The following is a 14,244-nucleotide window of genomic DNA, read 5'->3' on the forward strand; positions in this document are numbered from 1 at the left end:
GGAGTGTAACGGCAGGAAGGAAGGTGGTGTAAAGTGTGTCTTCTTCAATGCCAGGAGCATCCCGAATACGATTAGGTGAACTTGCGGCATGGGTTGGTACCTGGGACTTCGATGTTGTGGCCATTTCGGAGACATGGATAGAGCAGGGACAGGAATGGTTGTTGCAGGTGCCGGGGTTTAGATATTTCAGACAGCTCAGGGAAGGTGGTAAAAGAGGGGGAGGGTAGCATTGTTAGTCAAGGACAGTATTACGGTGGCAGAAAGGACGTTTGATGAGGACTCGTCTAATGAGGTAGAATGGGCTGAGGTTAGAAGCAGGAAAGGAGAGGTCACACTGTTAGGGGTTTTCTATAGGCCTCCGAAAAGCTCCTGAGATGTAGAGGAAAGGATTGCAAAGATGATTCTGGATAGGAGCGAAAGCAACAGGGTAGTTGTTATGGGGGACTTTAACTTTCCAAATATTGACTGGAAACGCGATAGTTCGAGTACTTTAGATGGGTCCGTTTTTGTCCAATTGTGCAGGAGGGTCTCCTGACACAGTATGCAGATAGGCCAACGAGATGCGAGGCCATATTGGATTTGCTACTGGGTAATGAACCAGGCCAGGTGTTAGATTTGGAGGTATGTGAGCACTTTGGTGATAGTGACCACTATTCGATTACGTTTACTTTAGTGATGGAAAGGGATAGATATATACCGCAGGGCAAGAGTTATACCTGGGGGAAAGGCAATTATGATGTGATGAGGCAAGACTTCGGATGGAGAGGAAAACTGCAGGGGATGGGCACAATGGAAATGTGGAGCTTGTTGAAGGAACAGCTACTGCGTGTCCTTGACAAGTAGTTACCTGTCAGGCAGGGAGGAAGTGGTCGAGCATGGGAACCGTGGTTTACTAAAGCAATCGAAACACTTGTCAAGAGGAAGAAGGAGGCTTATGTAAAGATGAGACATGAAGGTCCAGTTAGGGCGCTCGAGAGTTACAAGTTTGCTGGGAAGGACCTAAAGAGAGAGCTAAGAAGAGCCAGGAGGGGACATGAGAAGTTTCGGGCAGTTAGGATCAAGGATAACCCTCAAGCTTTCTATAGATATGTCACGAATAAAAGAATGTCCAGGGTAAGAGTAGGGCCAGTCAAGGACTGTAGTGGGAAGTTGTGCGTGGATTCCGAGGAGATAGGAGAGGTGCTAAATGAATTTCTTTCGTCAGTATTCACACAGGGAAAAGACAATGTTGTCGAGGAGAATACTGAGATTCAGGCTGCTAGACTAGCAGGGGTTGAGGTTCATAAGGAGGAGGTGTTAGCAATTCTGGAAAGTGTGAAAATAGTTAAATTCCCTGGGCCGGATGGGATTTATCCGAGGATTCTCTGGGAAGCTAGGGAGGAGATTGCTGAGCCTTTGGCTTTGGTCTTTAAGTCATCTTTGTCTACAGGAATAGTGCCAGAAGACTGGAGGGTAGCAAATGTTGTCCCCTTGATCAAGAAGGGGAGTAGAGACAACCCCGGTAACTATAGACCAGTGAGCCTTACTTCTGTTGTGGGCAAAATCTTGGAAAGGTTTATAAGAGATAGGATGTATAATCATCTGGAAAGGAATAATTTGATTAGAGATAGTCAACACGGTTTTGTGAAGGGTAGGTCGTGCCTCACAAACCTTATTGAGTTCTTTGAGAAGGTGACCAAACAGGTGGATGAGGGTAAAGCAGTTGATGTAGTGTATATGGATTTCAGGAAAGCGTTTGATAAGGTTCTCCACGGTAGGCTACGGCAGAAAATACGGAGGCATGGGATGCAGGGTGTTTTAGCAGTTTGGATCAGAAATTGGCTAGCTGGAAGAAGACAAATGGTGGTGGTTGATGGGAAATGTTCAGACTGGAGTCCAGTTACTAGTGGTGTACCACAAGGATCTGTTTTGGGGCCACTGCTGTTTGTTATTTTTATAAATGATCTGGAGGAGGGCATAGAAGGATGGGTGAGTAAATTTGCAGATGACATAAAGTCGGTGGACTTGTGGACAGTGCGGAAGGATGTTACAAGTTACAGAGGGACATAGATAAGCTGCAGCGCTGGGCTCAGAGGTGGCAAATGGAATTTAATGCAGAAAAGTGTGAGGTGATTCATTTTGGAAGGAACAACAGGAAGACAGAGTACTGGGCTAATGGTAAGATTCTTGGTAGTGTGGATGAGCAGAGAGATCTCGGTGTCCATGTACCTAGATCCCTGAAAGTTGCCACCCAGGTTGAGAGGGTTGTTAAGAAGGCGTACGGTGTGTTAGCTTTTATTGGTAGAGGGATTGAGTTTCGGAGCCATGAGGTCATGTTGGAGTTGTACAAAACTCTGGTGCGGCTGCATTTGGAGTATTGCGTGCAATTCTGGTCGCCGCATGATCGGAAGGATGTGGAAGCATTGAAAAGGATGCAGAGGAGATTTACCAGAATGTTTATCTGGTATGGAGGGAAGATCGTACGAGGAAAGGCTGAGGGACTTGAGGCTGTTTTCGTTAGATAGAAGAAGGTTAAGAGGTGACTTAATTGAGGCATACAAGATGATCAGAGGATTGGATAGGGTGGACAGTGAGAGCCTATTTCCTCGGATGGTGATGTCTAGCACGAGGGGACATAGCTTTAAATTGAGGGGAGATAGATAGAGGACAGATGTCAGAGGTAGGTTCTTTACTCAGAGAGTAGTAAGGGCGTGGAATGCCCTGCCTGCAATAGTAGTGAACTCGCCAACACTAAGGGCATTCAAATGGTAATTGGATAGACATATGGACGATAAGGAATAGTATAGATGGGATTTAGAGTGGTTTCACAGGTCGGCGCAACATCGAGGGCCGAATGGCCTGTACTGCGCTGTAATGCTCTATGTTCTAAGTTCCTCTCACTTTGAAATTGTGGCCGCTATACAATTGAAGCAAGGCATCGCTCCTCCTGGACTCAAATACTTTTGCTAACATTCCATTAGCCTTGCTAATAGATTGCTGCCGCTGCATGTTAGCCTTCAGAAATAAGTGAGTGGACATTGGTAGTGCCGCTCGCCTAATCAGTATTACTGCTGAGTTCATGGCTAGAATTATTTTTTCAGATTTGTCATGATCAATAGCAATTATGTTGATGTCTGCCCGCCATACCCCTCTCTAGACATTTAGTGCTGTTGACGTTGATAGAACTGAACATCGGGCCGGGTGACGGACGGCAGGTGAGATACCGCCAGTAGCGCACACCGCCCAGGATGGATTTGATGTTTCGATATACCTAATACGTTTTGAAGCATTCGGCTATCAAATCTTGTTTTTAGCTAAACTATCTTCACAAATCAAATATTTTAACCTGGACATACATTGTACTTTCAAAATAAGCTCGATTAGGTTTTCAAGGTTTTCACTTAGTGTAAACATTAAAACATACCATGCTATTCACACATTTGTTTGCCCCGTTCATCTCTGAGTTTATTGGATCGATCCAACCTGGCAATTTAGATATTGCTGTCCACTCTGTGGTCGACGGCGTTCCTGTGGTACAAATTCCCACTAACTGAACACAGAAACTTCCGAGGCGATGTTGGGTCGATGATTTCAGATTGCCAATATCGCTGCGCCCCGATATTTCCCCGTCCTCCCCGATGGTACTTCCTGCTCCCGACCGCAATAATTTTACTCCAGAACAGACACGGGCGGAATGGAACAGTGGAAAGGAGCAGTGTAGTGGGCCCGCCCTCCATTTCAGGACAGCGGCTGCCGTGTTGAGGTCAGTGTTTAAGAATCTAGAAGTTTTTTTTTGCTGTTTGTATCCCTCCCCGCTCGGACCTTGAAGGCTTTCAGTGAGTCAGTGGGTGACTGTCAGTAAGTGGGTGGATGGGTGGGTGCGTCAGTGCGTGAGTGAGTGTGTCAGTGAGTGAATGAATGGGTCAACCAATGGGCTAGCGAGTGATGAGGTGAGTGAATGAGTATGTGACTGGGCGTCGTCAGGGGTGTGAGCAATGACGTAAGGGGGATCATGGGGGTGGGTAACCGAGACGGCTGTCGTGGGTTGTCGGATCGGCTGACGTGGGTAGTCCGGGCTGGAGTGTCGGGAGTGGGCACCCGTGTGGGGGATAGTGTTGGGAATGAGAGGCGGGCGTTGGAGTAACGCTGATATTGGGCCGCATATTCCGTGGATTGGGAGTGAGCGTGGGATCTCCACTCCACTCCCATTCCCCTCCCTTGGCCTGGAGCTCCACATTCTGAGAAATGTGCAGCGTAGTTGCTGCTGCCCTTCAGCGCAGTATAGGAGGGTTGGAGGAGCGATACCACGCCCCCATTTGTGACACTGTCTGTCGTCGGCCGGTAGGTTTCAATGTTCAACTAGGGACTTTAACAGACTTGGGAGAGAGGCGAAGAGCGATTGAGGGGTGATGTGCGAAGTTGGCGGTAGTAGGATTCCCGGAGTGTGTCGTGCTTTTGCGGGGTAGTCACCGGAATCCGAAGTGGGTGGTAGGGCAGTTCCGGTAGATAGGTGTGCGATGGAGAGGAATCTGCGATCGCGGTGTAGGTGGATGGGAGTCAGGGGTTTGAGAGCAGTAGGTCCCAGTGAGCGGAGCTGGGGCGGGGGAGTAACTGTATTGCGGGCTATGGAGGGGGTGATCAGGTCGTGGGAAGGGTAGTCGCTGGCTTGGGGTGCAGTTGATTCGGCGTCGGGGTCTGGGCGGGCAGAAGGCTGGTAGGCGGGGAGTAGTCAGGAAATCACGTGGGTATAATTGGTGGCCACAAATATAGTTACTCAGGAGTTAGAACTGGTGTTTATTCTTCAAACTCTTCCTGGGTAACAATGATACCAAGTGACTTAGAACCTTCCGAATTCTCCGATTTGGATTTTCAGAGGGTTCCGGATACAGAGTAGTTGCCCAGCAGAAATTGACATTTCCCGGCAATTTCTGAGAAGTCAGTGCAGAGGGATTTCCGAGGGGTTCCTCCCCTCATCCTCTGGGGTAAAAAAGGAAGTTCGGGGTAATTCAACAATTCGAGGGTAAATATCCTGGGAAGTAGCAAATATCTAGCCCAGATCCCGGATTGAGGTCAGTGTAAGTGACATTCGTGGAGGTACAGCTCACTGCAAATCAGTGCAAATAAATCCATCGGAAGTTTACACTTTCCGGGCAATTACAGCCTGTGCGTCCGCAGGTGGACTTCCGATGGGTCCTAAAGCGCAACATCACCGAAGGTGGCATTGGTGTTTGTGACATGGGAAGATTTGGCTCATGCACTTTGAAGTATATTTCAATCACCCAGATCTTCAGTCTGTGTGGATGGTTCGCGCGCATTGTCGCTTGTTGGATGGAACTCCGCGCCTCGACCTTATTGCGGTATTTCCGCCAGCACTTCCGATTCCGGCTGCAGCAATGATGGATAAGTGCGGCCCTTTTAAGGGGAAGATGAGCGACTGCAGGAAAAGATTGGCGGAAACAGGACACGGCCCTTTTTCACAAAAAGATCTGCCATTTGAAAGGCGTTCACGGGGACAGCTATTGGGGTTAGAGAGTAGTCGGTCGATTTGGTGGAATGGTCGGTTCAAGTCGCGTGGGGGGTAGTCGCGTTGGATTGCAGCTGTGGTCGAGCGAGGTCGGGTGGGAATATTGTGTGGAGATCGGTTGCGTCACTGAGTCGAGTTAAACTGTCCGATCGCTGAGCGATGCCAGTTAATACGACAAGGGAATTATCCAGGTAAGTCCTACACATCTGGCCCAAGACGCCACCACTGAAATCGGTAATTGAGGTATTCGCGTACTGCCCCAGGCAGTTTAAATTCCCAGACAAGGCTGCACAACAGTAACTTCGCTGCTCTAGATCTGGGAATAGAGCAATGGATAGAGTGTTTGCTGAGCATATCAAGTACATTAATAACGGTGATGTAAAAATTGTGGAGTATTCAAATATATAGGAATAATCAAATAATTTTTCTGACCTAAATCTTGCAGTGCTTTTTTCAACTTCTTGATTTCTGAAAATCCAAAGTTATATTTTTTAATTTTTAATATATACAATTAATATTGATATTTCCAGATATATTTTGCTGTTTTTGCTCAGATTTTCCGTTTAGTTGTACCAGAACATATGGCATTCTGTAATAATTAGTGAATTAGACGAAAAACCTAATCGCCCACAATGATATCAATTAAAGCATCAACTGATGATAAATCAGGTTCACCACTTATTAATAAACGGAGGCATACATGAATGGTCTCCAAACTGAGTCTTGTGTATAACAACGCTGAAGCAAATTGAACTTTCCTGGCCCTTGAGGAGGCGGCACGGTGGCACAGTGGTTAGCAGTGCTGCTTTACACCACCATGGACCGGGTTATGATCCAGCCTTGAGTGACTGCGTGGAGTTTGCGTGGGTTCCTGTGGGTGCTCCGGTTTCCTCCCACAGTCCAAAGATATGTAGGTGAGGTGGCGTTACAGTGTTATAGCGCGGGACGGGACCCAGGTAGGGTGTTCTTTCGGGGGGTCGGTGCAGTCTCGATGGGCCGAATTAATTCTCTGGATTGGAATTAATTCCAAGTTTAGAACACATCACCAATGGTGAACAACCATCCGGTCCGGGGAAATATTACCAGTCGCATTACCCTGCCCGTCCCCCAACGCCCGTATGATTATTTTTTCCCCAGCTCCCCTCGCACGGGTGCTTTTGAGCCTGTGACCATCAAGCTGCGAGGCAATGCAATCTAAATTTCTGCTTATTTCTGGTTATTTTGCCGATTATGTTAACTCTGTCCGCTCTGGATATTGGCGTTTCATTCGAAACAATTTGTCTCCTAAACCCTCGCTATTTGAAATACCTTGATTGCATCTCCACTCCTCTAAACGACATTCCATCTTCCCCAGTCTGCCTCCATATCTGGTTATCCCTTAGAATCAGTTCATTCCAATACATTTTTCTGTGCTCTAGCACGGAAGCACAGTGGTTAGCACTGCTGTTTCACAGCTCCAGGGTCTCAGGTTCGATTCCCGGCTTGGCTCATTGTCTGCGCGGAGTCTGCACGTTCTCCCCGTGTCTGCGTGGGTTTCCTCCGGGTGCTCCGGTTTTCGCCCACAAGTCCCGAGAGACGTGCTATGAGGTGAATTGGACATTCTGAATTCCCCCTCAGTGTACCCAAACAGGCACCGGAATGTGGCAACTAGGGGATTTTCACAGTAACTTCATTGCAGTGGTAATGTAAGCCTACTTGCATCACTATTAAAGATTATTATTATTTGATCTTTCGGACGATTTCGGAAAAGTCGTACCAAGAATTACAGCTGGGCCAAGCTGGTGTTTTCCATTTATTTAGCAGCTTTCCATACGGCCCTGGCAAAGAAACAGCTCTTACGAAATTCAGAAATGATATCCCACCGCGACTCTGGAGAAGGCAATTTATCACTTATTAGCTGAGAGTAAACCAGTCCATTCACAATGTTTGTCGTATAAGTTGGCGCTGAATGACCATACGATTTCGTCATCACTAGAACCATAGAATCCCGACAACCATTCGGCCCATCGAGTCTGCACCGACCCTCCGAAAGAGAACGCTACCTAGGCCCAATCAAACGCCCTATCCTCCTAACCCCATCTAGTCTTTGGACACCAAGGGGAAATTTAGCATCGTCAATCCAACTAATCTGTACATCGTTGGCCACTAACATGGAAAATTTCCATCTCTGGAGCATTGTCTAATTTCCCAGTTTTAGCTCATCTGTGAAAGAAACCATCATTCATGACGCCACCAGTCACGCCTCTGTTACCTTGAGAATTAAGATAGAAAAATATTCTTCTTCTTGCCTTTTCTCCCGCATTATATCATAAATAAATTTGAGGTCTGTTGTAATTCCGCCACCCGCGTTTTAATTCGCACTAAGTCCCATTCACTGTCACCCTTTTGCTCGCTGATATTAATTATCTCGTGGACAAGCAGTACCTTGATTTTAACTTCTCATATTTCTCTGCAAATACATCCTTCTTAGCTCATGCACATCCCTAGTCCCCTCTAATCAAAATCCCACTGAGATACCTGCATTGCACTGATTCTGCTATCATGTAAATTTGCAGGGCCGTCAGCTATCTGGGACATTAGCTATGGAATCCCTCCCTGAACCTGGTCGCCTCTCTGTGTCGCTTTAAGATGTGCACCAAAGCCTATATCTTTTTCTCAGCTTTTAACAGCTGGCATATTATCTCCTTATGTAGTGAGGTGTAATATTTTGTTTTCTATCGTGGCTGCATGTTATGGATGGTTGAAGCTAAAGGTGCATTTGAAACAATTTGTTGCGAGTCACCTGATGAAAGAGCTGCTCTCCGAAAGCTCGTGATTTGAAACACACCTGTTGGTCTTTAACCTGGTGTTGTAAGACTTCCTACTGTGCTCAACCCAGTCCAACGCCGGCATCTCCACATCACTGACGAGAAGTATTCATTTAGCACCCCCTGCAGGCCTTCTGCCTCCACAAAGGGATCGCCACTTTGATCTCTCCTCGGACCAACTGTTCCTTTGCCAACTCTTTTTGAAATGATACGTTTGGATTCCTTTAGGTCAGCTGCTAATCTATTCAGGCACTATATCTTTGTCCCCCGCATTTCGATTGTCCTCGCTACCTTTAATATTAAAGACTATTTTTACTGAGATGCCGCCTTGGTAATGCACCAGCCTCCATTTTTCTACGGCACCCTATTCCCTCACGCCACCAGTCAAATTATGTTGGCTTCGTTTGTCCTTCTTCACTTTCTTTGGAAGTATACCGAGAATCAATTCGAACCAGGAGCTGGATTCTCCGTCGGCTGGATCCTCCGCATCGTCGGCCGCCTACTCACGCCTGCGGATTTCCCGACGGCGTGGGGGGGCCACAATGGGACTCCCACAATGGGACGCAGGATCCCGCTGCCGATTGGGGCGCCGTACCAGAAAACGGGTGCGGCATATCTTCTTGATCGGTGCCCATTGCGGCATTGCATTTCTGACTATCGCTCGTTGACTACAATTTGCCATATATACCCTCCTCTATAAGCTGACATTATCCCTCTTTCAGGTAACTATCGTTATTCGAGGATTCTCCTTCTCCTCCCCCTCATCCCAAGCCAGTGGACAATGGTTGGTGTTACCCATCAGGAAGCCCACATGTAATAAAGGATATATCTTTTTTTATAATCTTTATTCGCACAAGTAGGATACATTAACACTGCAGTGAAGTTACTGTGAAACGCCCCATGTCTCCACATTCCGGCGCCTGTTCAGGAACACAGAGGGAGAATTCAGAATGTCCAATTCACCTAACAGCACGTCTTTCGGGACTTGTCGGAGAAACCGGAACTCCCGGGGAAACCCACGCAGGCACGGGGAGAACGTGCAGAATCCGCACAGCCAGTGACCCGACCCAGGAATCGAACCTGGGACCCTGGAGCTGTGCAGCAACAGTGCTAACCACTGTGTTACCGTGACAGCGTTTTAACCACTCATTCATTTATCTTAGATTATCTGCACACACACACTTTTACCGTTTGGGGAGTAGTCGGGAAAGAGGCGGAGGGGAGCTCCGAGCTGACGTGGAGGCTTTAGAGAGGGTGCAGAAGAGATTTACTAGGTTGTTGCCTGGTATGGAGGGCATTAGCTATGAGGAGGGGTTGAATAAACTTGGTTTGTTCTCACTAGAACAAAGGAGGTTGAGGGGCGACCTGATCGAGGTCTGCAAGATTATAAGGGGCATAGGCAGAGTGGATAGCCAGAGACTTTTTCCCAGGGTAGAGGGGTCAATTACTAGGGGGCATAGGTTTAAGGTGAGAGGGGCAAGGTTTAGAGGAGATGTGCGAGGTAAATCTTTTACACAGAGGGTAGTGGGTGCCTGGAACTCGCTGCCGGAGAATGTGCTAGAAGCAGGGACGATAGCGACGTTTAAGGGGCATCTTGACGGATACATGAATAGGATGCGAGTAGACGGCAGCATGGTCGGCGCAGGCTTCGAGGGCCGAATGGCCTGTTCTTGTGCTGTACTTTTCTTTGTTCTTTGTTCTGACATTAGCCCGTTTGACCCACCTCGAACACTCCGTCCGTGGCCAACAGGTCCTGGCGTTGGGACTCGAACCCGGAGCTTCTGGCCCCAGAGGTGCGATGGGAAGGGGGGGGGGGCGGGGGCGGGGGGCGTCGCTACCCACTACGCCACAAGACCTCTCACTTTTTCACTGAACGGATTATAAAACAAGTCTGCTGATAACCCAGTTGGAAGCAGGGAGCTAACGGAACCGGGGATATGAAAGTTCGATCAAATTTTACCGTCATCCTTTTCCTCGAGCTGTCCTTTATCTAGGATAAATACAATGAGTTCAGTCAAGAATCATAATCATAAAGGCCGGCACAGAGTTTTGTTTTACTTCAATAGCTCCTGTTCTTGCAAAGTGATTTATGGTGCAAATATTTCCTCCGCAAGAGGCGAGTGACGTACCAACATATGTAAGTCTTTAAGTTATTATTTTTTCTTCCGTGCACCTAACACTTCTTTACCTTGTGACCTACACGCTGAAGGTTTAAAGACAAAATTAACCAAAAGACATGTTCCTGCTCCGAGAAGTTCCAAATCACTGTCTAAGAGCAACACGAGATCTCCTGATACAGAACGCATGAGGTTGTAATTTCTGCTCTTGGGTCCCTATTGTTTCTCATTGATATGGCTCAGAGGGGTGAACTCTGAGTCGAATGGTCCATTCTGTTATGCTCGCGCTGTGTTCTATCTAAACATTGCTGATTGACATTTCCAAACGCTTCTCATTTGGCAAGTACGGGAACTACTACTGGAAGAAGGATTCCTGCGTATCATTTACAAATAGTTTTCTCCGACAACTGCCTTGCTGTTCCAATCTTTCCAGAGTTAATTAAAAACAGAATGCAAATAATTTAAGGATGATGGCGGGAGTATAGCACAATCCATCGAATGCATTGCAACCCCTCATTGTCAAAATGGAGACCACAGTCTCTGATCGTTTACGGAACCAATGTCTTCGCTTGCCAAGTAAATGATGACGGGCTGCAAGAGATATTCAAATACAATCATTGAAATAATTTGTCGAGCATTGGTGGAACGCTCTTGTTTATGGGGTTCTCCGTATTTGCCCCGAATTTTTATGCATGACTATCGTTGCAACTTCACTTATGTCCCCCGCTGATGTCCCACTTCACCCGAGTTCTTTTTTTTGTACCTGGCTCCTGTCGGCGCAGTATTTCCTCTGCAAAGAGAAAAGAGACCCGTTTAAGCGAGGGCAGTGGTTTCAGAAATGTCACAGTGATTTCAGAAATATACCAGTGCTGTACCATACTGTCACTGCTTTGCCAATTATAAACCCAACGGCATGGGGGAGGTGTAGGCTGAGATGCTGTGAGTACTGCACAGAAATTAAAGGAGCATGTACAGTACACAGGGATCCATGTGCTCTGGCCTGAGTAAACTAACGCGTATTCCTTATTGCATTTGGAAGGCTGAAATTATATCCACTCTCTCAGCTTCAGTTCCCGCTATTAATCACAAATCTGTTGGAATGTTCCTGGAGTGTTGGCGTTGGGTCAGAACATGCAGGCACTCAAACACACCTTCCCATCCCATTCAGTATTCCAATGGGATTGTTCCGACGGCTACACACTTGTCCATTCTTCAAGGTTTCGTAACCCATGACACCCACCTGATGCTATCTTCTTTTTTTTCAGCAATATTTTTATTGAAGGCATTTCAAAAATACAAAAGCTAAACCTCGGCAACCGGTAACAGAACAACAACCCACCATTGCCTTCTCTCCCACCTACCCCCCCCACCCCGAGCACTCAACCCCCTGTCACCTCCAAGCCCGCCTCCTTCTTTTTCTTTCCCCCCAAACAAAACGCCCATAACTGCCCCCTCCCCGCTGATGCGTCAGTTCAATTTAAAACAGGCGATAAATGGCTTCCCCCTCGGGGTGAATTCCACTCTCACTCCACACATGTTGAACTTGGTAGTGGAAGCAGGGACGATAGGGACATTTAAGGGGCATCTTGACAAATATATGAATAGGATGGGAATAGAAGGATACGGACCCAGGAAGTGTAGAAGATTGTAGTTGAGTCGGGCAATATGGTCGGCACGGGCTTGGAGGGCCGAAGGGCCTGTTCCTGTGCTGTACATTTCTTTGTTCTTTGTTTGTTTTGACCTTTTCCAGGTATAAAAATTCTGCCACATCACTCCCCCTTTTGGCGGCTCTGAGATCCGACAACAGAACAAAGTCCGTCTCCCAGCTATCAGGGTGGCAAAGGCCAAGACATCGGCCTCTCGCCCCACCTGAACTCCCGGATCTTCCGATACTCTGAAAATCGCCAATTCCGGACTCCGAGCCAACTCGACGGCCCGAATTTGTTATATTCGATCTAAAACCACTCGTAGAACCCCCTCCACGTCGGACATGCCCAGAACATATGCACATGGTTCGCCGGACTTCCGCACACCGCCACCCCTATTATCCAACCCTGAAAGGAACCGGCTCATCTCGAGATGCTTATGTGGGCTCTGTGCCCCACCTTAAATTGATGAGGCTGAATCTCGCACACAACAAGGAAGCATTCACCCTCTGCAGGGCTTCACTGCACACTCCAGCCCTAAACTCCGCCGCCAACACATCCTTCCACTTGCCTCTGACGTCCTCCACAGCGCGCCTTCCCTATCCACCAGCTCTGTATATAGATGCGCCACTCACACTTCCCCACTGTCATCCACCCGATGGCATACTCTAGTGCAAGCACAGGACCTCTTATCTTTTCGCCTCATAACGTCCATAGCCCCCAAACATCTCTTCCAGTTGGCACAGCCATTTACTTACACTTGTTTCAATTTGATGAGCTCATTTCTCACGACGCAGTTTCCTATACATTCGGGAAACCAAATGCAGTTTAGTGACCACTTTGTGGAACATTTCTCTTGAGGCCAACGCGATCCTGGGCTTCCAGTCGCTTCTCGTTTTAGCTCTCTGCCCAACTCCCCAGTTTGATCCCTCTGCTTTTATCACCTCCGCTGTTCTTTTAAAAAATAAATTAGACTACCCAATTCATTTTTTCCAATTAAGGGGCAATTTAGCGTCGCCAATCCACCTACCCTGCACATCTTTAGGTTGTGGGGGCGAAACCCACGCAAACACGGGGAGAATGTGAAAATTTCACACCGACAGTGACCCAGAGCCGCGCTCGAACCTGGGACCTCGGCGCCGTGAGGCAGCAGGGCTAACCCACTGCGCCACTGTGCTGCCCTCCCTAAACTGTTCTCATGAAACTCAACGAATATAAAATTATGTTTTGTCTTCCGGATGCACATTTGTCTCAACATTTTCACATCATAACCACTGCTCCCATGGGTGCCTTTTGTCATTTCGAGTTTCTCTAGTTTCAACTTTCTTTTTTGTGCCATCAGCCCTTTTGCCAACAAATGCATCTTCCTCCCCCCCTCCCAATTCCTTCCCCTCCCATTTCCCTGCATTTAAAGCTGCTGAGAGTTTGTTCTATCCCGAAAATTTCCCGGCTCTGATTAATCATAACTAGCCTGGGAATTCATTCCCTTTTTCAGCAGGAGCTGCTTGTTGCCAGAATTTCCTGATTTTTGTTCCAGACTTTCATTATCTGCGGCGTTTTGCTTCTGTAGTGTGCTCAGCTCCTTTTTGCCCCCGTGACGTTGTGGATTCCAAGGCAGAGAAGAGCCAAAAGCCACTTCGGATAACACAGAGGCACCAAGTGACGTAAACTGTAAGATACATAGCCTGGAATGTTCGCAGTGACAGCCTTTGTGAGAAGAACCTGTAAATTACTGGAAGCCGAGTCCAATCACTCACTCCCTGCTATCTAAAGAATCACAGTGTAGAAAAAGTGTTCGAAGTTTTCCACATCTAGTGACTGGAGGCTATAGCGTGATGGTTTGTTACTCCACATCAAGCATGGCGAACGTACCGACGAACATAGGTGGAGTGAAACGGTTTAAAGGTTGATGGTCTAACATGCTTGGCCATGTTATGAGCGCAATTTGCATTCCATCTGGTCTAGGAGTGGGAGTCGAACTAGGAGCTCCTGGTTCAGAGCTATCAAACTCCACTGCGGTTCGAGATTAGGGTATCTAATTCTGGTGAGGTAGGGGACAACTGGTGAAGTGCAACTCACCTACCTTATTGGTAAAATACATTGTCAAAAGGGGACTGGTGAAAATATTGGATTTGTCCTGATAGATTTCAAAGATGTAGCCGGATTGGACG

The 14,244-nt window shown here is 47.4% G+C and overlaps 1 protein-coding gene across 1 annotated transcript in view; it reads right to left on the reverse strand.

Moving 5' to 3' along the window:
- LOC140389101 (uncharacterized) overlaps positions 1–14,244 on the reverse strand; it is a 306,705-nt gene that overhangs the window by 26,325 nt on the left and 266,136 nt on the right. The window contains exons 54-56 of the mRNA XM_072473261.1: positions 11,191–11,217; positions 10,271–10,300; positions 5,936–5,971 (exon numbers count right to left, since the gene is read on the reverse strand). Coding sequence (XP_072329362.1) covers positions 5,936–5,971; positions 10,271–10,300; positions 11,191–11,217 — 93 coding nt within the window. The remainder of the gene's footprint in view (positions 1–5,935; positions 5,972–10,270; positions 10,301–11,190; positions 11,218–14,244) is intronic.

This window comes from Scyliorhinus torazame, chromosome 14 (genome assembly GCF_047496885.1).
Source record: "Scyliorhinus torazame isolate Kashiwa2021f chromosome 14, sScyTor2.1, whole genome shotgun sequence".
Classification (NCBI taxonomy): Eukaryota; Metazoa; Chordata; class Chondrichthyes; order Carcharhiniformes; family Scyliorhinidae; genus Scyliorhinus; species Scyliorhinus torazame.